The 25,636-nt window shown below is 43.3% G+C and overlaps 1 protein-coding gene across 1 annotated transcript in view; it reads left to right on the top strand.

The window, feature by feature from the left end:
• Nucleotides 1-25,636, top strand: part of SCG3 (secretogranin III) — a 246,014-nt gene that overhangs the window by 163,619 nt on the left and 56,759 nt on the right. The window contains exons 9-10 of the mRNA XM_086958295.1: nucleotides 16,387-16,470; nucleotides 25,095-25,223. Coding sequence (XP_086814421.1) covers nucleotides 16,387-16,470; nucleotides 25,095-25,223 — 213 coding nt within the window. The remainder of the gene's footprint in view (nucleotides 1-16,386; nucleotides 16,471-25,094; nucleotides 25,224-25,636) is intronic.

Below are 25,636 nucleotides of genomic sequence, written 5' to 3' on the forward strand. Positions count from 1 at the left end.
TGTAATACCAAGCCCAATGCTTGTCTTTTCTTGGAAAAGATAAGTGTTGTAATTAGAATAGAACTTAAAACAGTCCACATAGAGTAAGTAACTCTACAGTTATGCCCTGCAGGGTCAAAAGGGTTCTCTACAGTGTGAAAACAGAAAAGTAATCATAAATAAAGTCCAGGTCCATGCTTATTCAGTGCCAAGACGCCTCCGGGCATTCGTTGCGCATTGCAAATTTAAAAATCAAATTAAATCAAATCAGATTAACAGCTTCCCAGATTTATGTGACTTGTAGGCCACTCCACAGTTAATGCCTAGTCAGTCCTTGTGTGGGATAAGCAATGTGCAATAAATCGCGCCATGACAACTTTGTTGGTCAAATATTCACAGTCATAGTCTCTCCGATATCTGGAATTACCTGGGGGCATATTACCAAGGGGGGCGATAGCAAATTATCACCGGTTTAGCGGCCGTTTTCGGCCGCTAAGAGGCGATAATTCTATCTATCTATCTATCTATCTATCTATCTATCTATCTATCTATCTATCTATCTATCTATCTATCTATCTATCTATCTATCTATCTATCTATCTATCACCTAAGAATGCAGTGCACAAGCAGGATTTTACGAAGAAAGGGACCTCTCCCTTTCCAACAACTTGTGAATTTTTTTGCAGTTTGCTACAAACTTACCCCAGAAGAATATAACCTATTGTATAACGAAAATGTATCTCATGCAGAGATTAAGTGCAGCTGGCTATATTTTAATTTTTTTATTTAGTGCATTTTTATGAAGCCGGACATTACCCAAAGGTGTCAGAACGCTGTATAATAGAGCCAGTTACATTACAAGATAAAAGTGTTACATAATAGAACAGTACAAAAATAAACAGGAGACTTAAAATGAAAGGTACACAAACACAAAAGCCAACACTGCATGCAGGGGTGAGGGATGAACAGGAAAAAATACAAATTTACAATGAAGAGCGAACTTCCTAGAGGAGCCTGAGAATGAAAGTATTAGTTCTGAAAGTGTCTTTGGAAGAGAAGAGATTTGAGGTCAGATTTGAAGATCTGGATACAGGAGGTGGCACAGAGCAATGGGGGAAGCAAGTTCCAGATTCTCACTGCATTGCCTGCAAAGAATTGAGCCATCGATCTTTTCCTCTTGAAGATGGGGGCTCAAGCACAAGCTTTTCCGCATTGCGAGAAGGTCGAGAGCCCCCGGACAATTTCAATGTATTCGCCAGGTAACAAGGGGAGGATGTGTGCAAGGCTTTGTGTGTGATGCAAGCAGTTTTATAAATAGATCTTGCCTCGATCGGAAGCCATCGAAGAGAGGATAGGATTGGAGTGATGTGGTCGCTTCGTTTTGACCCTGAAATGTAGTGAGCTGCTGAACGAATGATGGATTTGAGAGGGGAAAGGTGGGATTTGGGTTAGGCCCATCAAAAGAGAATTGCAATAATCCAGTCTTGAGAGAACCAGTGATTGTACCAAGGTTTTTATGTCCTGCTTTGGGAAGAACCGATGGATCCCCCACAGAAGGCACAACTGGTAACGTGTATTCTTAACAATAGAATTGATGTGGGAGATTAGGTTAAGTCTTTTGTCAAGAATGGCACCTAGGGATTTATCGCTGTCGACAATGATGGGTTTGTTCTTGAGTAAGTCCAGCTGATCCATCCAAGACTGCACAGGAGGAGGTGAGAGAGAGGTAGAAAGGAGGAAGACTCCAGTTTTGGTGGGATTTAGAATGAGTTTGTGAGCTAATATCCAGTTGTGAATAGAGTTGAGTTGAGTAGTGAGTGATCGTGTGCGGAAGACACTTTGAGGTAGATTTGAGTGTCGTCCGCATAAAGATGGTAAAGGATCCCAGATTTGCTTAGGAGGTTCCCTAATGTTTCCAGGTAGAGATTAAACAAAGTGGGTGCCAGGATAGAGCCTTGAGGGGCGCCTTGACCTACAGCCAATGGAGATGAAAGACTGTTTGCTATCTTGATAATTTAGGATCTGTCCGAGAGGAAAGAGGCAAACCATTTAAGCATTGTGACATTCTCTGTTGAAGAGTGTTGAGGAGGGTGCTATGATTAACAGTGTGGAAGGATGCAGAGAGGTCTAGAAAACTCAGAAGACACGATTCCCCAGAGTCGAGTATATGCAGCGCATCATCAATCACTTGCAGCAGGGCTGTTTCCGTGCTGCAATTTTGGATGAAGCCTGACTGGAAAACGTAGAGGAGATAATTGTCCATAATATGTACGGAACGTTGTTTTGCAACACATTTTACGGTGAAATTTCGAAAGAAAAGGGAGGTTGGTGATAGGGCGGAAGTTGGTGAGGCCGTTCGCATCACTGGAGGTTTTTTTAGAAGAGGGAGTAACCTGTCCTGATTTGTGGGCAATGGGGAGGGAGCCTTGACTGAGAGAAGAGATTAACTAGCCTGGTCCAGTAAGAGAGAGTATGGGTGTAGAAATCGATGGCGATGATGCTAGGGATGGGGTCAAAAGAATGGTTGGAGGGTCTGGTTTTGAGGATGCCACTATTTATACCTGCAATGATTATTATCTCTTTTAATGCAGATGATTACCAAAAGCACAACAGTGCTCATTTTAGCTGGTTATGCCTGCATTCAACTCTGTGACTTTCTTGCTAATAGGTGTTCTTATTAAGCAACTGAATGGCCAATTTATCGTAAACCATATGCATATAACACAACATGTACTTGAAATCTGTTATGGCTAAATGTGGGGTGAGGTTTCACGAGACCTCGTTCAGGTAGTACGCGTGCTATAAGTATAGTTAGTCAATCACTTAGTCCAAAGAAGCCAGAGGATGGTGTGTCTGGGAGAGCCAAGGCCTACAACTGGCAGGAAAAGGAGCTTGTGACTTTGTGAGTTACCTCTCATCGGTCTTGACCTTCATGCACCCATGTACACTGATCACAGTACAGTGAATGTTTGAAGACAGCCAGTCACCAGAGCTTTACAGCTAATATGATCAAAACAAAGGGCAGCGTCTCCAACACTGCCATTATCAATATATTTATTTATTTATTTATTTGAGGATGAGCTGTTACCGTTGAATTTCACTTCTGCCTCAGAATGAGCTTCCCATCAGAACCATTGAAGCATCACTTCAGTGGGTTAAAGACAAATTAGAGAAAGAATTTAGAGATGGTCAGCAGGTAAAGCCAATATCTGGTTGCGCATAAATCAACATGAAATCGAGAAAAGCTCCATTCGCTGCTTCCGCTCTGGGCATCATTAATACAGCGCACCGCAGAAGTATTTCAAGTCTCAAGGCTTTATGAATTATTTATCATGTGGATGGCTATTGAGATTGGAAAATTCATCAGGCATTACAGCGGATCACACGCTGGGTGCCCATAGACAACTCAGACTCAGAATCTGTTACTCCTTGCTCATTCCATCACTAGCTTCACACATCACACTGACTCTGCTGGAGTCATTTTTAATATTTATTTGATTTATTTTCTGGACTGATTAACTTGTAGAGTTCCTTTATTTCAAACTGTTTTTTAAAAATCCACTATACCTCTCTGCTTCCCATTGTAATCCGTTACAGTTGGTATAAACTGTAAAGTTAATACAGCTCTTTCTTGGAGAAAACATCCCAGTTTACCTAAAACGGTTTCAAAGTGATAGGGAGATGTGTTTGTGCTGGCTTGTATATAACAGTATATTATATTATATCATGTCATGTGATAAGGTTAAATACCCAAGCAGGGCAGAACCAAAACCATGTTTGCTATATCTTTTCACAGGACACATTTTGATGGAGAAATTTACTATTCTCAAGTTATTCAGCCAAGTTAATGCTCCAAATCCCCTCCCATATAAACATATTTGAGAGTAAGTAGTGGCAAAGCCAAAAGGCAGGGCACAAAGCCTAAAAAAAAGTGGGGGGGCCTAACCTTGTTAGGCAGTATGCAAGTGGAATCAAGGCGCACGCGACATCACAGCGCACAACATCACGACGTGCGACATCACAGCGCATGATATCACACATGGCATCACAGGAATTGACATCATAGAAAGTGGCATCACAAGCCACGACTTTACAGGAAATGGCATCACAAGAAGTGACATCAGATCTAAAGACCTCACATATATGTTTAGCATGTCTATCATGTGGATTTTTTAGCGCATTGCGAGGATAATAGCACAGTGAGCTATGGAAATGATATGTGACTTCTACACCATTGTAACTCCCGAGTTTTATGTAACACATCCTGTACATTCATTTTCAAAGTTATAGAATTATTTTGTACATGTAATATGCACATGTTGATGTAAAGCGCTCTGACACTCTGCATTTGGATGAGTAAGGCTGTACAAGAAAAAATAGTAATACTTAAATTATTTCAACGCCTCCTCAGGGGTCGTAAGCTCTACTTAAATGCAATTTGTTTTTTTGTAAATACTGGGAAAGACCAACACATCTGATATTCTTACAGTGCATGCACTAAACAGGGACTGAACAAAGTGAAAAGCTGCCTCTCTTAAGTATGTGTGAAGTGCTAACAATGTGTGAGCCTTTGTTCCCCCTCTGCTGCATTTGCTTCAGGAGTGAGGCTTCTGGCGCTAACAGCCAAGAGACTTGAATAAAAGGAGGCCTGATGACTCCTCAAATTTGGCCTTTGTTATGTGCCCAGCAGGAGTCTTAAATAAGAAAGCCCCATCCTGTCCCCGCCTGCACATTTTTGCTTGTTGCAGAAGGAAAGCAGACAACGTGCAGACGCTGCTGAAAGTGTCCCGGTGTTTGGAAATTGCAATGGGACGAGTTCAGCACATTATTCAGTGGGGCCCAAATTCTTGGCAGGGTGGACGGCATTCACCCTGTGAAAAAAATGGTGGACGCTGGCCACCCGCGCGTAACCCTGACAGGTGCCCTTACAAAAGGTGTGGGTGTCTGGGATGTATGCATCATTGGCACAAGAAGGGTACAAAGTTCCCCAATGTGAGTAGGAATATGAATCTAGCGTAACGAGAGAGCGAAAAGGAAAAAGGGAGGGGAATTTCCCTTTTCGGAACTAAAACCCTCACACACCCAGCAAGCTAGGTGTCATGCTTCATCATATGGGTTCTGCTCCTCGTCAGACTGGCGCTGCAATGTCTGACGGGTACCCACGAACGGGCTCTTTATCGGAGATCTTTTGTTCCAGCCATATTGTGCATGTGTGTAAGAGGGGAAGATAAATGCGGGTGAATGTTTAGTCGTGAAGTGAGTGTAGTTTAAAAAAGGTAAGTCAATCCAGTGGGGACTTTATTGGTGTGGTTGACTCCCTTGATTAAAAAGTGGGAGGGGGGATATGTACTGGTGTAAGGTTCACAGTAAAAATCTACTACCCTCTATTCAGGTCAACATGTTTCTTGCATTTTAGGCAATTCGTCAGGACCTAAGTGCAAAGTACTACACAGTGAATAAATGAATACAACCTTATGTCTTGAGGTCAATGGTGATGCAGGCCTATTGGTCCTGCCCCAAGTGATGCAACCCTAAGGATTTCCCTAAGGTGCCACTGCAGTCAGCTCCCGTGGAACCAGCACCTTTAAGTGAGGTACCCAAATCGATGTGCGGTTTCAGCCGTCAGCACCTACCCCGCAGCGTCCGGTTATGACTAGGAGCAACTGGTCGTAACCGGACGCTGTGGCGGTAGGTGCTGACGGACATAAGGTTGTATTAATTTATTCACTGTGTAGTACTTTGCACTTAGGTCCTGACGAATTGCTTAAAATGCAACAAACATGTTGACCTGAATAGAGGGTAGTAGATTTTTACTATGAACCTTACACCAGTACATCAAGGTAGTCAACCACACCAATAAAGTCCCCACTGGATTGACTTACCTTTTTTAATCTACACTCACTTCACGACTACACATTCACCCGCATTTATCTTCCCCTCTTACACACATGCACAATATGGCTGGAACAAAAGATCTCCGATGAAGAGCTCCTTCACCGGTGCCCGTCAGACATTGCAGCGCCAGTCTGACGAGGAGCAGAACCCATATGATGAAGCATGACACCTAGCTTGCTGGGTGTGTGAGGGTTTTAATTCCGAAAAGGGAAATTCCCCGCCCTTTTTCCTTTTTGCTCTCTCGTTACGCTAGATTCATATTCCTACTCACATTGGGGAACTTTGTACCGTTCTTGTGCCACTGTTCGTTCGGACATGTACACTGGACCCCGTTAAATATAGTCCGCCTATGGTTCCTCCTTTTGTTGATTAATGTATGCATCATTAGCATGTTACAGCACAACACGCATAATGCAGCCAGCAAGAGTGGGCAGAAAGGGCTAAAGTTGTAAAGTAGTACCTCTTACAGTTGAATACAAGCATTCAAATGGTGGCAGAAGGATACAGTCAAATGGCTAATAGTATTAGGTGAGAGATAAAAAATTTAACGGCCTGAGGCAAGACATGATTGACAAAGTGTAAAGCCAATGGCTCAAATAATGTAGTCAAGGAAAGCCAGCGGTTGACGAAGGAAACCAAGTGTCCACTCTGTGTGCAGTTGGTCTGCTTGACAGATATGCTGCAAAACCCACTCCTAAAATTTTACGTCACAGACTAGACACGTGACGTGTAAAGGCATGTAAGCAGACTTGTTCAGGCAGCTATCTATGAACATCCTTCCACATTTACTACAGCAAGCTGGTAATCAAGGGCAACGCAAGCATCAATTGAACTTCAGGTCAAGTCGTAGGTGTTTTGGCACGATGTTCAGAGCCTACAGCTAAGCCGTGTCCATGGAGGCATCTCCCACCAAGCCTTTTGAAGTTTAGTCGGTAGGTCTTTAATACGCATTGGGATGTAGACCTTTGTTGTCTTTCCTTATTGGTAAGGTCTCATGTAGCTCGTTGTGTTCAGTTTTGGATGCGCTGGATGGCACTTCTTCAGAAATGTATATTCAGAGTAAAGAAGTTTCAGAGACTGCCATCGAGATAAATCACATGTCTTTTAAGAAAATACTCTGGAATTAAAACATTTGTGTAAATGTTGGAAACAATATTAGAGTAGCACAAGACAAGAAGCAGGACATTTCAGCTAAAGAGGATACCAAGAAGATCTCAGTATCAGCCCGAAGAGAATAGGGCTCCTGATCTACAGACTACATTTTCCTCTTTGGAGAGTGCACTTGGTGCATGAGCAACGCTCCAGTAGAAGGGCGGTAAAGAGGAGTCAAAAGAAGGCAAGCTGCAAGGACTCTAGAGCTACTATGTGCTGTCAAATTCTGTATTTCTTCCATGCAGCAAAATCAGCTGAGTATGCTAATCACTACATCACAACATCAGCAAACTATATGTTAATTGGCATCTTGAAGATCAGATCAATGGACTTTTCTAATGTAACAAATGCTGTCAAATTTGAATAACAGACATTATAAGTAAAGATCCCCCTCCTGCCACTGTCTATATCGAGGCCTCTATTTACCATAATTCATAACATTTTGCATTTTTAATGCTAAGACACTGATAGGTAATTCCATAGTGACCCAAACCTGCACCTTAAAGCTGACTCAAATAGGAACGTCCTACAGGACGTTGTGCATTAGTAATGAAAGTCCAAAATAGGCTTTGAGGATCCAGAGGAACTTAACAAAATTCCTATATACCTTGTAGCATCCACATCATTACCAGTGACTACAAAGAGCTGAGGGGAATCACAATTATAATGGACACTGATCATGGCCACAATCACTAGGAAACCCAGAGGGTATTTTGGCTATTCACTGATGTTTAGCTTCATGTGCTTCTTTGCCAGTGTTTCAAAAGAGCTAAGGCATGTTCAAATAGTGATGAGGTCCTCAGCCTCTATAGTGCAACAGCCCTTCAGATGAACTTTGGATGCGACCCAAGGAGGGAACCCAAATGACTGAAGCAATTACTTTTGTCAATGACTTTCTGCAACATCCCCACTGAATAGAGGAAACTATTTCCACAGATTGTGGCAACAGTTGGATCTAAGCGGAAACTCCCTGAACCCTACTAGAACAAAATAGACCTTAGTGTCTTTGCTATTAGAGAGACCATTGTACTATAAATGGAGAGACATAGATAAATACATTTAGAAGATTGAGCGTGAGACCCCCCTTCATATTTACTTTGCATTTTCCTGTCTCAGGAAACATGGATACTTAGGGACTAGGGGCTAGATGGATGCAGCACTGGTTGCAAAATACTGCTCACAACTTGCAATCAGTATTTCTGCGATCAGTGTGATAATTTGTGAAGCAACCTTTCACAAATCACCAATGGTTACCAACGGTTCCCCTATTGCTGATTCCTAGAGAGTTGCAATTCGACCTACCTCATAAATATAAATGAGGTAGGTTGCAAACTGTGACTCACTAAGAATCGCAGTTATCACAGGGATGGTTGCCTGCTGAGGTCAGCAGACAGCCATGTCTCTGGCTGCTTCTAAATAAAGCATTTTTTGAAAAATCCAATCCGTTTTCATAAAGAAAAAATGGGTGCATTGAAAAAAAGATGTATTTATCAAATATAATTCAGTAACAAAATATTGATACTTAGCTGTGCAAACTGGTATTTGGAGAACACGTCCCTTCCAAATACCAATTTGAGCTTTGATTGCAAACCCAAATTGTGATTTGGTAACATGTTACTGAATCTCAGTTTGTGGTTTGTACATACAGAAAAGCATTTTTGCAGTTGTAAACAGCCAGATTTTGCGAATCTGAACTGTTGCGACCAAGTAAAGCCTACATGCATCTACTTCACAGTTTATCCTAAATTTCCAGGACTACCTTGGTCTCAGTTTTGACCACATAGGAACGTTTAATCAGATGCAAGGGTTTGGGTTCTCTAACAAAAGGGATGCAAAAATCCCCATAAGCCTTAAAGACATCGAAATAACTAAAGGTAGAAACCTAGGAAACAGAGAAGTTAATATTTTAGGCCCTAAAGCAAGAAGGTCTAGTAGCCCTAACATGGATGATGATGTCGCGAAGTGGAGCTGGGTAGCAGGTACCCTGAATAGGTCAAAAACATCTACTATAAAGCCCAAAGTGTGGGGGTAGCCAATTGGGAAACATCCTATCCTGGAATGTGGCGGGGTAGGAAAAAGGAGCTGAATGCTTAAATCATTATTAGAATTTGATCCCAAAATAATTTGCCTCCAGGAAACGTGGATGGGGGAGGAGTTTCAGTTTGAGGATTTTTATGTGTATTGTTGTACAGCAAGAAAATCTGTAAAAGGGCACGCAAGTGGAGGTTTAGCTATTTTACCTAGCTGTGACATAAGATGTGATCCTGTGATCTATAAGCATCCCTCAAAATGCTGTATCGAAGTAAAGTTGAGGATTGGTGAAGATAATTTCTCTTTTACTGGTAAACGTGTATATTCTCCCAGGGAGAGCGTCAAACATATTGGTCGACTCAATCTGTGCCTTTGTGCAAAGGATAAGTAACAATGAAGAATGCTCACGTATAATGATGGTGGGTGATTTTAACGCTAAATTATCCAATAGTGCAGTGATGTCTTTTTCTAACTCGGAACGTGAAGAGGTATGGTCCATCCCAGATTCTGTACTGCCGGCCCATTTAAGATCAGATAAACGAGGCTTGTTACTTTTGCAAAATTTTAGAAGTTTAGACCTTGTAACGTTAAACTGTATATTCCCTGAGGATTCCCCCGCAGCCTATACCTTTAGGGGTGCATATGGCCACTCTTTAATTGATTATATGGCAATATCTTTTCAACTATTTAATGTATGTATCCAATTTAAGGTATCTCCCATAAATATGAGTGACCATAGTATTTTAGCTGTACAAATGGACATAGAAATTGAGAAGCCTGAACTTTGCAATCAGAGGGATGAAAAGGTTTCATATAATCGTAATAATGGGCATACTTGCTGGTCAAATAATTTGCTCCCGAATCTTAAGAGGGTCTTTGAAAATGTCATCTTTACTTCCAGCCAAGAAACCCCAGTTCGAGAGAGTCTTGGCTACAATTAGAACATTTGGAAGAAAGAAGCAAGACAGTGGTATTACTCCATTAGTAATAATACCATGGCAAATTAAAAAATTGAATCAGGAAATTAATGGTTTAAACAGAGACCAATTTAGGAAGCCCACGATACAAAGGCAGAGAGAAACAAGTAGACTGAAACAGGTACGGGAAAGGAAAATAACATTGGATTGTGGGAGGGTTGAAGACGCAAATTTGTTAGACTTCGAGAGGTGGCTCTATCTGGGAACACTAGGAAGTATTGGGCATTGATAGCAAAATTTTGCAGTGTGAGAGAGAAGTCAAAACCTATATTAATCCCAGAAGTAGAATGGTCCACGTATATTTCCCAGCTTTATGCTCCAAATCTCGCAGTGGGACATAACCAAGAGGTTAGCATTTCCCCAACGGCGGGGAGTTACTATGGTGCACCATTATGTATGGATATTGAGGGCTACATTAAAGGGGCAGGATATTCCAGCGAAATGGGCCCAGATGATGTACCAGTAGCCATAATAAAACAGGATTGTGAAGAGTGGGCGAAATTTCTGCAGCCATTGTTCATCCATTGTTATAACTATGGGGATATTCCACAATCCTGGAAGGAAAGCATATTAGTTCCGCTATATAAAAAGGGTCCTATAAATTCTTTCAGTTTTAGACAGATTTCTCTCTTGGATGCAACCGGTAACTTGTTTACAAAGAGTATTCTCACTCACCTACGAGAGTGAGCATTTGGAAATAATTTAATCCCTTTGGAACAAACAGGATTTCGTAAGAATAGCGGCACACTGGATAATATCTCAATTTTGCAAACTTTAATTGAAAAATATCCAATAAGTCGGAGTGTGCCGCTATATTCGACTTTTATAGATTTCTCCACAGCATTCGACAGGGTAGATCGGGGGAAGCTGTGGAGGAAATTGGTTAGCGTGGGGATACCAGGGAATCTTTTACGATTATTAGGAAAAATATTTACAAACAGGTGCTCAGTTAACAGGCACATGGATCATTGCAAAGACAAGGCAATCTCACAAGCATTGGCAATTAACCACCTGTATACACACTGTGGGAAAAGACATTTCTCACACATTATAGCGGTCTATAAAATAAAGATCCCACCAACCCTGAACTACGCTAGTGAAACAATAGATGCACAAGAGTGGGACAAATTCGAGAAAGCGGAAGAGCAATTTTGGCGCCAAATATGCAATTTGAATCACGCGGCACCTATTGCAGCGCTTAGGCTCGAATTTGGTCTACTTTCCGCTCATCTGCTCTCAATGGCTGCGTGTTTAAAAAGGTGTAATGCACTGTTAAATAGCTCTGAGAACCAGCTTCGGCTAGCATTGTACCGTGGAAATATTTTGTAAATATGAAAGAAAAAAGTGCTGTTTTTAGGAATAATGTAAAGGCATTAGCAAAGTTTGGTTTAGATAAGGATGGGGCTGCAGTTCTTTGCAAAAGGGCTTTGAAAACTATAATTAAGAAGACAATCTACGGGGTTGCTCGTGAAAGAGATATTAAAATGTTATTAGAGAATAGAAATATTGATTGTATTGTGGGGAGCAGTATGGCCAAAAAACCTCCGGCTTATGTTTTATGGAACCTTAAACATGGAGTGTGCAGAGTGATTCTGTTACTGAGATTGAGCCTGGGAGGGTATTTCTAGACATGAAAGGCATTGTCATTTATGTAATTTTTGTATACAAGACCTGAATCATGTTTTATTCGTTTGTCCCGCATTACAATCAACACGTTGCAGATATCTAAGGAATTGTTTTTTAGAGTATAACATTACCACAGCAGAAGAGGCCCGAAATTGTCTGCTGTACCCCCCATTTGAACTCATGTGTTTTAACATTTTTAGCTTTTTTAAACAATTTTAAAATATATACTAATGTCGTAAGATTTGTCTGAATATGTATGTACGAAGCACTTGCACTTTCTTGTCTCTTCGGTCTTTAAGGCCCATTTACTTTTTTTACAATTAAGCATTTGCACTTTTATAAACTTTTGCTGCTGCTACTTACTTATTCTCTAGGATCTCAAGCACTTTACTAAATTTGAGTTGCTGCTAAATCATTCTGTACTTCATGAACTTTTTTTAATACGTATGCACTGAGCATTTGCACTTTTTTTGACTCTTCGGTTTTAGGCCGTTTTTCTGTGTTTGAAATTAAGCATGTGCACTTATCCTGCTGCTAGTTACTCATCTTTTAGGATCTTAAGCACCTCAAATCCTTGTTTTGATGCTAAACTTCTATACTTTACAATAAGTTTTAATTTGGAATGTTTTATGATAGAAGTAGATAATAACTCTGTATTAAGTGTGTAAGAAGTTCATGTATGGCAATCTGATTACTCAAGGTTCACCCCTTCGGGCACTGGAAAACCTCTAGAACAGCTGTTTCTGATTTGCTTATTTGTGTTTTTAGACGAAATGATGTTTTTTTTAAGATGTACCTTTATGTGGAATTCTTTGGAATTCCAAATCATAATAAATAAAAATTGAAATTGCAGAGATGCGTGTATACCTCTGTAGTTATAGGTGACCCCTCACTCCATAGGGAATCCAGCTTGATAATTTTACTAAACAAAGTTTAACAATCTTTATAACACCCCTTGACCAGTTTATACCAAACCTGGAAGAGACAGAAGGCCTAATCTGCTGCAGATTAGTGGAATGATTCAAAAGTTAAAAGAGGTGGTCAAAAAATCTGTCAGTTTTAAATGTAAAATGTGTATCTCAGTAGGAAATTTTGGCTATGTAGGACTAGCTGGAACTTCATGAAATTTTAGGTGGTGCTGGGAGCTAATCTTAAAGTGTAATCTTAACTTAGAAAGGCCCTGGCTTTTATTAGGGATTGTGATATAGCAACGATAACACCCCTTAAATCCACATTTGTAAAGCGCACAGCTACCCGGAGGCATCCCGGCCGTTGGGAAGATTAAGCAAGCTACTGCCCAGGGCCTGGGATCGAACCGTGATCCCCAGCGTCCGGTGTCAGTCGCCCTGGCCGCGGCGCTACACCTCTTCCCCTTGTCAACCTTAACTCCACTTTAACTTCAGTTTTCGAGAGCAAATGTCATATAAACAATGAGAGGTACCTGAAAACAACAACGCCAACCAATTATCACAGTCAGAGAAAGTCCATCACTGATCTTGCCACACAAAGATTTACAACAAATCAAAGCCAAACAACTTAATATTGAAAACGCTAGTGCTTTCCACAATGTACAAATAGCCTTCTAGTTTTTATCAATTAGATTATAGCTCAACATTATTGCATAGTTCTATACGTAAAAATATTTCATATATCCACTCTCTGCCTTAATACGGATTATATAGAAAAGGGGTCATTGCAACAATGAAAAACTAGTTCGCTCACGTACAGTGCTGGCTATCAGTTCCACTGTGTCGGATCCTAGCCGATGCAATCAGGCCCTGATGAAGTTCGCAGCGCCATGGTAATCTATCTTCGGTCCCCTCCATTTCTGTAGCACAGGAAGATTAATTAAATCATTTTAAAATATAGCACCATGTCAGTCCTTTCTGCTTTAATGGGTTCTCTTAGCAGTGGTCAGCAATTTCGATTCCGATATGTTTTTTGCAAAATCTTTTCTGTTCTTGGAGTGGGGGCAGATTGGCTCAAGTTTACGGCCAGCAGTAACCCTCATTTAATTTATTGGTTGTAAAGCACTCGCGGACGCAACAGAGCATCTCGGGGATGAAGGTGAGGGTAAGAAAAAGAAAGAAAAAAAAACAGACAGGGATAAACTGGAATTAGTAGAACAACTACGTTTTAAGAGTCATCCTAACTGTAAGATGTTTCTGCATAATACAAATGTGTAAAGGACGTTTGTTTCTCCTATTTGTACTTCAAAAGAAGCCCGTGAACCTACATATTACTTGATTAGTATTATATCTAGCCCCAGCTGTGCTCCTATTTTTCAAATTTCACGCTGACTAACACTGTGATAAGAAACTGGATAAGTTTACGATCAGTATAAATCAGAGGTCAAATTTCATTTATTAAATCCAACATAAATGGGGTGAAGACTGATGCGGTATTTATAGGTTTGCAGAGAGGGTACTCCACCACAAACATGGTGGGGTTCCCTCTCTGCCAAGCTGACATTACTTAATAAAGTTGGGAAAAGCATCATGGTGCCCAACTGGCTCCACCGTAGGTATTCTTTGTTTTCTGTTCAGCATTGCCACATAAAGCCAGGCCGTCACCCAAAAAATACTTCCATACTCGGGTGGGGGCGGGTGGCCCTCCACTAGGGCAAGGGAGCGTTGCCCCACTGCTTTCTCACAGTGCAAGAAAGCCAAAACTTAAAATGGAAATAACTAAAAGTTATTTCCATTTTATGCATTTTATCCATTTTATGCATCGCAGGCGCATGGGTGGGCGGGGCTGCTCTCCTCTTTGAGCAGGGCAGGGGAGGAGTGGTTTGCTCACTCCTGAGCGGAGGCGAAACGAAACTTGAAGGGGCCCTCCTGCAGGGTACTCTGGACTCAATCTGGAGCTCTCCGGACGAAGTGCGGTGCTGGGGGCCCCCCCAGGAGATTAGGGACCAACCGCACCGTGGGGCATTCGGAGGCCTGTGTTACGCCCCTGCCCCTGAGTGCACAAAGACTGTTTGGTCCGCCCTCTGGGGCCTCCCAAACCAGTCATGCACACTCTGCCCTTTCTTAATGCAGGCAGCCTACATGGAGAACGTGGCCACCCCATTAGCCCTGGCTGGGTGGCGTCCCGACCAATCACAACGCTGCTTGCAGCGTTGTGATTGGCTTAGGGGAGGGTTCGGAGTGAGCCTGCTGCCTGCTTCCTGTTACTTTTGAAAGCAGGAACCGAGAAGATGCGGAACCCGTCGGAAAGGAAGGTAAGTTTCATTTTTTTTTTTTTTTTTTAAATTTACCCATGACCCACGCAAACCCCCCCCCCCCCCCCCCCCGCTCATTGCCCCTTCTCACCCGCAAGTAGTGCCAGCCACGACTGCCCATACTCTTGGAGAAAACGCCAGGGTTGTTGGTTTTCTGTTTTTTAAATTCAAACTTGAAAACAAAAAAGTTTTCTCAGTGGCTACATGAAACATGATGGATGCTCAGCAAACTTCCAATGCCTTCAGAGAAGCTACCATGACAACACAGAGATCTCTGCATAGAGGAGGAGGAGATCTCTAACTATGGCCGGGAGCCTGTTATTCCTCGATCCATGTCCAGAGGGAGACTATTTATGTGTGTGGGACTAAAACTAAATTACTTAATTCAAAACAATCAAGACTGTTCACAAAGCCCCTTGCTAAAGCATTGGAATGTTCATCGGTGTGTAGATTGAACTCCCCTATCCCTCCAGCCTTTGCAGCTTTAAGATCCATATAACCTCTCATATCAAAGTATAAACAGACTTCCCACCTGAGCCCGGGTGTCTGTAACCCAAAAACCATCTTGAGAGTGGCATCAGCTGAGATGTGGCACCAGCAGCCAAGTAGTTCAGGGAAGAAGGTGTCCCAGCTTGTGTCTTGAACAATTAAACTCATCTCTGAATATACATGCCACCTCCCCAAGAGAACCTAATTGACCTCTACAGAGTAGGCTATTTCCCTCCAAGATTGGGTTGAAGCGATCATGAGGCAGGTGCTCTGTCGCAAACAGCACCTCCCAGCAATGGAAGTATACCAGGTGATGTATTTGCAATTGGTGTGCACAAAGAGATTCAGCATGGACCACAGCACACAAGAGGACATCAAGTGGAACAGTTGAAGAACCACAATCAACTTTCGACCAACTGCGCCTTAGCCAACCTTTGAAGCAGAGACATATCAGAGCTCTTCTAATAAATGCACAAGGAGTCAATGGTAGATATATGGTTGATAGTTCGAAGTCTGAATGTTTAGAAAGGTTCAGCAGTTTACCTGCTGTGCAATGTTGGGTAGCTAACTAAACAGTTCGGGTTTCCAGCTGGCCAGTATCCCCTGTAGACCATGTAGCTTTGGCACATGTTGGTGCAGGTTGACTTGCATATGGTGCACCACCTGAACATGTCCTCGCTAAGTACATGCATCTGCTGAGGATGCTGGTTACCTGAGACCTAATCAGATCTGCGGCTTACAGCCAGCAGATATACTTTTTAAGTACCACTGGCCATTACACCAGTATAATCACTTTAAAAGACTACAATTTGAAATGGCAGCCACTGGGTACCACATCCACCTGTGTACCATATGCATCAGTTTTGTTGGGTTTCGAATTTTATTTTGCTAATTTCTACAATATAAACTTACCTGAATTGTTGGTTATTCATTGCCTTGAAATGTGCAATCTTAAAGAAATAATATTTCATATTATGGTTTCTCTAATCATTTGAAATACTCTTTTCTCCCCAGAAAACTTGGATGAAATGATAGCAAAACAGACGAAGGACAAACTGGGTAAAAGCTCAACGTATTCCAAGAATGAACTTCAAGCAGGTAGGACTCCCTATATTTCCTTACATGCTTAGAATCAGTTTAGTGATTTAAGCTTCAAGTGCCCCAAAAGATCAGTTAGGATTAAGGGGAGTCAGTGTAGTGTCTTCAATGATGTAGTGACCACGTTTTTTCTTTATAAATATTACTCTGGTTGCAGTAGTCTGGATGACTTTGAGATAGGAATTTGGGGGCATATTACCAAGCAATAACGATAATTATCGCTATTGCTTGGTTAGAGACAAAAAATTATTGCTGAGTTGCGGCAATTTTTACCGCAAATAAACCTTGGTATTACCAAGGTTTATCGCAAATGCGATAAAAATCGCCGCAATTCATGAATATCGCTGAAAAGTCAGCGATATTCATGCATTACCGAGCTAATGCTCTTAGCCATGTTATCCACCTCCCATTGGATAACATGGCTAAGAACTGCTCAGGGCAGGTGTTAGCTTTTGGAGATGTTCGCGCTTAGCGCGAATATCTCCAAAAGTTGGTAATAGGAGATAGCGATGTTAGCGACTGTTTTCAGTCGCTAACATCTTGGCACGCCCACTTTGCATGTCATTAGTGATAAATATCACTGACATGCAAAGTGGGGTCCAAGATGGTCGCTATCTCCTACTAGCTGTCGCTAACTGGTGTTAACGACAGCTAGGTAATAGGGAGATAATTTTATCTCCGCTTTCTTGGCTTTTAAAGCCAAAAAAGCGGAGATAAACCCCCTTGATAATATGCCCCATGGTATTCGGCAGAAAGGAATGAGCTTCCATAATAGAGTCCTGCATTTAGGGTTCTAAATTATACTGCTGATGTATGATTTGGGGTTAAAGGGAGCAAGTGTAGTAGAATATGGTTGATTTCTTAGCAAATTCTGTCCATAAGTCCAATCACAGCTCCAAGCCGGGGAGCGGATGTGGTCTCACTTCTAGACTGCCAACCTTGGAGCTGGGAAACCAAGGTTGAAGCTTCGGGGTCAACTCCACATCCTGTGATTTTGGGCAAATCACTTAATATCCCCGTGCCTGCCAACAAAATGAATGTGTCCTTGTGTAACATAAATGGTTTTCATGTAAAGCACTCCAATACCTTCGGGTTGAGTGCGCGCAATATGCATCTGCAAAAAAAAACTGGATGACTAAATTAAGGGTGACCGGCTTTTGGCTTTGGAGTCAGGGATGACACCCCCCTCTGTGTGGGAGATGAAGTGAGGGACAGGGAGGTCAGTGTCACATTTGGAGGGGAGGAAAAGTAGGTTTATATTTTGTTCCCTTGAGTTTGAGAAACCCGATGTACATCCAGCTATGGTTCATAGCAGCATGGTCTCCATGGTATGGCAAACACCTTAACCACAGAACTGAAATTGTGAATCTGCATTGATGTGTTTGAAGCGCACGATCAGTAAGGCATAGGTGTTTGAGCCCTGCTTGCACCATACAGCTTTTGGATCACTAGCTCATTAGAGAAGCTGCACTGGTGGGTTCTTTCTTGGTTTATTTGACTTGTTCTTGACAAGCTTGTGACAGCAATGGAAGGTAAGAGCCCTCTCTTCTGATTCCCACATGTACTAATGAGGGAGAATGACCCTGAAGGATTGCCCCGGTTATGTATTTTCTTTACCACATCCTGATATCTTTCAAGGCATGCAGCGCAACACCCTCCACTACTACTACTATGCTGATCACACATAGCTAACTGTACCTGGGCAGCAACAGTCAAAAAGACCTAGGAATCAAAACACTCAAACTGATGACAACACCCACGGCTTTCTTGTTTTGCAGATATGAATGTATTACAGCTTGATCTATTACTAGTCTTTATTTTTTCATTTACCCCAGACAAGTCTTTATATTTTTCATTCCCAGCTACAAACACAATTAAGATTTCTTCTTGTCATTGCAGACAATTTTGGTCCCAAGTGACTCTAAACAACATTTACAATCTGGGCTGGATTTATTGGGTTGACCTCTGAGGCGGAAGCCGGAGGATTGTATTTTACTCTGTTTTAAAAAATTACTTGTATTTTTCACTGCTTTTAAAAAACGAACTCACCTGCATTTGAAGCGCTTGCCAAACGCGCCGAGCAGCCCTCCTGACATCCCCTGACACAGCGGATCATAGCGCTGAAACAGGGAAACCCCTCTAACCGCCATCGCGGCTCGAAGGCGTAGACACGCCCACAACGAGGCCACGCCCACTCTTAGCACTACTTAAACGCTGATTGAAGCGCTCCTCACTATTATTTGGTTGACCTCTGAGGCGGAAGCCGGAGGATTGTATTTTACTCTGTTTTATAAAATTACTTGTACTTTTCACTGCTTTTAAAAAACGAACTCACCTGCATTTGAAGCGCTTGCCAAACGCGCCGAGCAGCCCTCCTGACATCCCCTGACACAGCAGATCATAGCGCTGAGACAGGGAAACCCCTCTAACCGCCATCGCGGCTCGAAGGCGTAGACACGCCCACAACGAGGCCACGCCCACTCTTAGCTCTACTTAAACGCTGACTGAAGCGCTCCTCATTATTATTTGGTTGACCTCTGAGGCGGAAGCCGGAGGATTGTATTTTACTCTGTTTTATAAAATTACTTGTACTTTTCACTGCTTTTAAAAAACGAACTCACCTGCATTTGAAGCGCTTGCCAAACGCGCCGAGCAGCCCTCCTGACATCCCCTGACACAGCAGATCATAGCGCTGAGACAGGGAAACCCCTCTAACCGCCATCGCGGCTCGAAGGCGTAGACACGCCCACAACGAGGCCACGCCCACTCTTAGCTCTACTTAAACGCTGCTCAGGGCCAGAACCCATGCCGGACTCAGCTTCCCCTAGGGTAAGCTACTCGCGTCGGGACCTCCTCAGTCTCAGACCCACCAATGACAGCTCATGTAACTATGTTCATGGTCTAGACGGACCATTTACCAGCTGTACACGCTGCCACCCAGTTCAGCTACAACTCCCCAGTCGACCCGGCACTCCTCCGGCTCTTAAACTGGCCACTCTGAACTGTCGCTCACTCCCTATGCATGCGCTGCTCATCAATCACCTAATAGAAGACCACGAGCTCGACATTCTGTTCCTCTCTGAAACATGGCTTACTGACCGCTCGGACTCAGACGTTGTTCTAGCCCTCCCTCCGGGCTTCCTTATCCAGTCCCTACCTCGGCCATCAGGCAGAGGAGGAGGACTGGCCATCATCTACCGGGACTACCTCTCCTGTAGAACCAACGACGCTCATATCCTGGACTCCGAAAGCCTTTACTTTACCATCCAGTTAGCGCCGACTAGCTCATTATCAGGTCTCCTAGTTTATCGTCCCCCTGGCTATTCTGGCCCTTTCGCTAGCGCTCTCCTAGAATCCATAGTGTCTCAGGCCCACTCCACATCTAACTTCTCGATACTAGGAGACCTCAACATCCATTTCGATGACCCTCTAGACACAGGGGCAGTGGACTTGATCGCAGAACTGGCTGCCTACGGTCTCCACCTCACCAACTCCGGAGCCACACACACTAAAGGTCATCTGCTTGACCCGGTGTTTACCAACATCCCCACCCTTCAAGCCAAAGAGCCCCTCCCCCTCCCATGGACGGACCACTTCATGGTCCCTCTCCGCCTACCAGGAGCCTTCAAGAAACTCCACAAACCCACTACCTATACCAGGGACAGGGCATGGCCCAGACTCTCCGCGGAGGAATGGGCCAGAACCCTGAACTCTACTACCCCTACCTCTTTGGAAGATCCGGTCACCGCAGACAGAAAATTCAGGGAGTGGATCTCCACGTCACTGGACTCCATCCTCCCCATAAAAACCCGTGAGGATAAAAACGGGAAACTAGGATCAGCCCCATGGTACACCCCGGAACTCCGGACTCTCCGCAAAGACTGCAAAAAAGCAGAGCGACTATGGAGGAAAGACTGGCTGCACGCCAACAAGGAAGTCTATCAGAGGTCGGTGAGAATCTATAAATCAACTCTGAAGCTCACTAAAGCCTCACACTACGACACTAGAATAAAAAATTCCACCAACTCGGCAAGAGAATCCTTTCTCATCACCAAAGAACTCTTGAAAATACCAGCCCCCCCCCCCTCCTCCAACTCACCCCCTGCGGACAGAAGTGACGAACTGGCAACCTACTTCAACTCCAAAATCGCCCGTATCCTAGTCTCCCTTCCCCCTCCCTGCCTGCCGAACCACATGGACAATGATGCATCCACCAACCTCACAGGAAACAACATGCATCCTCAGCTGACCGCTTTCAGGGCAGTTACACTGGACGAAGTAGGCACAACCATGGCCAAAATTAAAAGCGGCTCCCCTCTGGAACCCGCCCCCATCAGATTCTTGAAAACAGTAGCCCCTGTCATCGTGCCCACGATCACGGAGCTGATAAACATCTCGCTCTCTCAAGGCTCTGTCCCCCCAAGCTGGAAGAGTGCAGTAGTCAAGGCACTTCTAAAAAAACCTCATCTGGATCCCGCCGACATGGCGAACTACCGGCCAATCTCACTCCTCCCTTGCGTCAGCAAAATGGCTGAGAAACTGGTCAATGGGCAACTGTCACAGTTTCTATAATCAAACAACCTTCTGCGGCAATCCCAAACCGGGTTCCGCCCGGGCCACGGCACAGATACCGCCCTTCTCGCTGTCATCGAGGAGGCAAGGTGCATTCTGGATTCAGGAGGGTCAGTGGCAGTGATCCTCCTGGACCTCAGCGCAGCCTTTGACACGGTTAACCACCGTGTCCTACTCCATCGGCTGGCCGTGGCAGGGCTCGCAGGTTCCGCGCTCACATGGATAGAATCCTTCCTTTCAGGGCGCTCGTTCCAGGTATGGGATGGCAACTCCCACTCTGCCTCCCTTCCCCTCGCGAGCAGAGTCCCCCAGGGGTCCTCACTAAGCTCCACTTTGTTTAATGTTTACATGGCCCCCCTCGAGGATGTCGTCGCCCCCTTCGGGATCAAGATAGTGAGTTACGCGGACGACACGCAATTGGTCGTCTCACTCTCACATCTTGACAATCACCCAGACAATCTGCTGAACTGCCTCCAGGAAATTCACCTCTGGATGTGCAAGTCATCGCTCAAACTAAACGGATCAAAGACAGAAGTCATGCTTTTGGACAAGCAATGGACCACCATCCCCCCATGGCCAGACGTTTTCGGGGAAGTACCCACCCCGAAACAAGAAATTAAGAACTTAGGAGTCTGGCTGGAACCTGAGCTGTCTCTGATAACTCAAGCAGCCAAAACAGCAGGCACCTGTTTTGGTCTCATGCGTTCCATCCGCAGGATCCTCCCACTACTTCCGCCCCTATCTAGGAAACTCCTGGTCCAAGGTTTGATCCTTGCGCGGCTAGACTACAGTAACATGGTCTATATGGGAGCCCCTGAAGCCACCATGGCTAAACTTCAGCGTACGCAAAACGCAGCTGCCCGGCTCCTTATGAATCTCCCTTCCAGAGTCTCAGCCAGACCAGCGATCAAGGCCCTCCATTGGCTTCCAATACGACAAAGGGTAGAATTTAAGGCCCTGTGCACCGCACACAAACTTCTCAACGGTCTTGGCCCTGCTATCCTGAGAGACCTGGTCACCCCATACAAGGCCCCCAGGTCCCTACGCTCGCACAATGAGCGTCTGGCCAACGTCCCCAGATTCAGGAAGGCACGCACCGGCGGCCGACGCTTTTCTGTAAAAGCGTCCTCAGGATGGAACTCACTTCCTCGCTCCCTGCGGCTGGAACCCAGTCATCTCCTTTTCCGAAAAAAGTGAAAACTCTGCTGTTCCCAAAATAAGGTCCCCTCTCCCCTCTGGTCACCACAAATGTTACAGCGCGGGGATGCCTCCGGGTCACCAGGCGCTCTATAAATCGCTAAAATAAATAAATAAAAAATAAATTTACATTGATGGTAAACATTGAAAGATGTGTAAGCAGTTCATGAACCTTCCAGCCATAGTATTGTTTTCTCTTGCTCAATGAGGACTGAGGCACAGCATTTTTTTTATCTTCTGGAAGCAAAGGGTTAGGAAATGAGTAGAATTTTAAAACGTTTATCTCTGAACTTTCGATCCTACTTTGTTGAAAATATTTTTCATTTAAAATTTCAGGAAGAATAAGCATATTGTTGTACTTTACCTCACTTCCTGCACCAATTTCAACTGGGTCCTTCAGTGAATCGCCCTCCATGTACGGCTCACAAATTACCATGGCTAAATCATTCTCTCACGTCAAAAATAGCTTGCAAAGCGACCAAAAATGTACAGTGCACAGAGTTTACTATAATCCCCAGGAACGGATCTACATCAACTAAAATGCAGTTGCAAGAATGAACTTCCAGACTTAACACTGCAAACATGCTGTGCCATCACCCTGTTGCAATATAGTCCGAGAGTGACATAAAGGCTGAGAACAGATCTGGCTACATGGTATGTGTTCCATAGATTCTACGAAGCGAGTATAGTGGCATAAAACCACTCAGCAATAGGAACATTGCAACTACATTACAGTGAACTAGCTTATACCTTAGCACTTAACAGTGCATTTTGAGTGGTAGCCTCATATGAGAGGCCACATTCTCTTAGTCATGGAATTTCAATTTCCATTTTTGGGGCACTCCTTATGAAAGGCTTCAGTGTACATTTTCAAGTAAAAAAAATAGTGGAGGCTCGCAGAGGTACGCTGTGGGGCAGTGGGGCAGGGGAGGGTTTGGGTAAGGGGGTAGTGGAGTCTAACATACGACGGCAAAGGTGAACGTAAATAAATGAATACATACCTGCAGTCGTATGCCGGACTCCACTAGTCCCCCCACCCAGCCCCGCCTCACAGAGTTATCTTTGCGAGCCGCCCCTGATAGGAAACAAGTCTTTGCTGCTGCCAATGCATTCACTGTTGTCTGAATCTGCACATGTATCTGCAAATATACATTTTATGTCTGGTGTAAGCTCAGATCTTCTGATTTACTAAACCTGTATCTTTAAAATACTTACTTATAGGGCCTTACAGCAAACCATCTTCATCCATTGGTCCGATATTATGTCATTCACATTTTTCTTCCATCCACTTCAGCAAACACCATGGGGAAATGGGCCAGCCCACTACAACCATTGGCTACCTTCATTGTGAGTGACAGCACCTGCCCTTTTACACGGAACACATCCACACACAAAGTAGTTTCCTTCAGTGCCAGGGAGATACCAGCGTGTGCTCTTTAAGACCAAAACGTGTTTTTTCTCTTAATCAATATTTAATTTAAGACTGACGAGGCCCAGCAGCTTTCCCAAAAATACATTTTTGAAAAAATCTAGCATCAATAAAGCCAAGAGGCTGTCAGTCAATGCCAGACCTCGACAAAGCCAAGAGGTTGTCAGTCAATGCCAGACCTCGACAAAGCCAAGAGGCAGTCTGCCAATGCCAGACCTATTGGTTTTCCCTGTGCTTGTTGTGCAATTAATGCAATAAGTATAAATAATGACAAATTTTAGTTTTCTTTATCTGCTAGTTTGACCGTCTCTATAAGAAATGAAAAAGTCTAGTGTGAAACAAAAAGTCCACAATGGCTTTGATCTGACCATTTTGAAGCAAGAGAAGCAAGTACATGCATTTTCAAAGCACTATCTAGTTCCAGAACATTAATTACACACTTAATTGGTCTAGTCAACATCGGGGGCAGAGTTTATATTTAAAATTCGTGATAGAATAGTTGCTTTAAACCACAAGTGCCCGATATTGTCACAATAACTAGATCCATGTCAGATTTTCACGGTAGCCATTGATAAATACACTCATGTTTTCAATTTAGATTCATTGTATATGAAGGGAAATATAAAATCCCATGGGTCCGCTCACATGAACAAACATTGTGCACCGCTGCTATAAGCTCTACTGTGTGATCTTATTGAAATAACAAACTATTTGCGATTGGTCCAACATGTTGATGCTGGGTTGTATCTGGATTTGAAATGAGAGACCTTACTTTGACCCTAAAGACACCTCTTCCCTGCTCTATTAAGTGCTGTATTCCGAATATTTTAAAGCCCCCATAACACAAATGTTCATGATACTTTAAAATGGTATTAACAACACATGCAGGGTACATTCTGTTCTACCAGTATATCTGACTCTTGCCTGTTCGAGTCTAGAAGAACCGATAATTGAGGGTCGTGCTAGAAACGTGTCTTATGATGATTTAGACATTTTAGTTGAGTTCCTCCATTGTAAACAAACATACAAAAAAGGCTGCAACCGTCCAAATGGCCTGCGATGTTGAATGTCTTAGCATTATGTAAGCACTACCTACAAGTAATGGACTGCCGTTGTGTGTTGTTCACCACACCATCACGATTTGACAGAAAACCCATTTCAATATACTGAATTTTCATCTTTTTCCAATGTGGATATAACACAAATTAGCTAGGATCTGACCTTGGCCTTCGTGGCAGATCACCAACTCGTTGGTAATATACAACTTTGATGCAAGGGGGCATGGTATGTTCAAAGAGTATTTCTCCAAATATTTCAGAGACATTTCAGAATTAATTTAGAAACTCTTAAATGAAAACCTGTCTTGCACAAATTTTGCTTTAGCAAGCCTGATTAGAATAACACAATCTTTCTTTAAACCTAAAAGTCAAAGGCACCGATGACATGGACAGCACAAAAGAAGAAGCTGCCAAGCTGGAAAAACAAATTGAAACAATAAAGGACTCTACAAAAGAGGAAGAACATAAATTAGCAGCAAAAACGAAAGAGCATAAAGGTAATGACATTATATTTTATAAATAATACGTAAATGCTGTGCTGCCTTCTGCCATAAAAGGACTTCAAACATTTTATATGCACATCTTCTTGAGAAGATTATGCCCAGTGGACATTTGTGTGTGAGAGTGGCCAACAGTATGTATCCCAGATAGAATGCTTCATTTGAGAAATGACCATAGACAGGGAGAGCAGATGGCAATTGTAATTTATAGAGCATGGTGGACCCAATAAAAGGACATTGTCTGGATTCCCTAATCTATCATTATCCATATGTTATTGATCTCCATCATCATTAGGGGCACCTAGAACACAGACGAGGCAGATAAAGAGTGTGTATCATGCGAGAAGGCCGATCAAGTGACAAATAGAGGAACATGGCTCCGTTTCATGGGAAGCACACACAAAATATTC

This window comes from Lissotriton vulgaris, chromosome 2_1, assembly GCF_964263255.1.
Source record: "Lissotriton vulgaris chromosome 2_1, aLisVul1.2, whole genome shotgun sequence".
Classification (NCBI taxonomy): Eukaryota; Metazoa; Chordata; class Amphibia; order Caudata; family Salamandridae; genus Lissotriton; species Lissotriton vulgaris.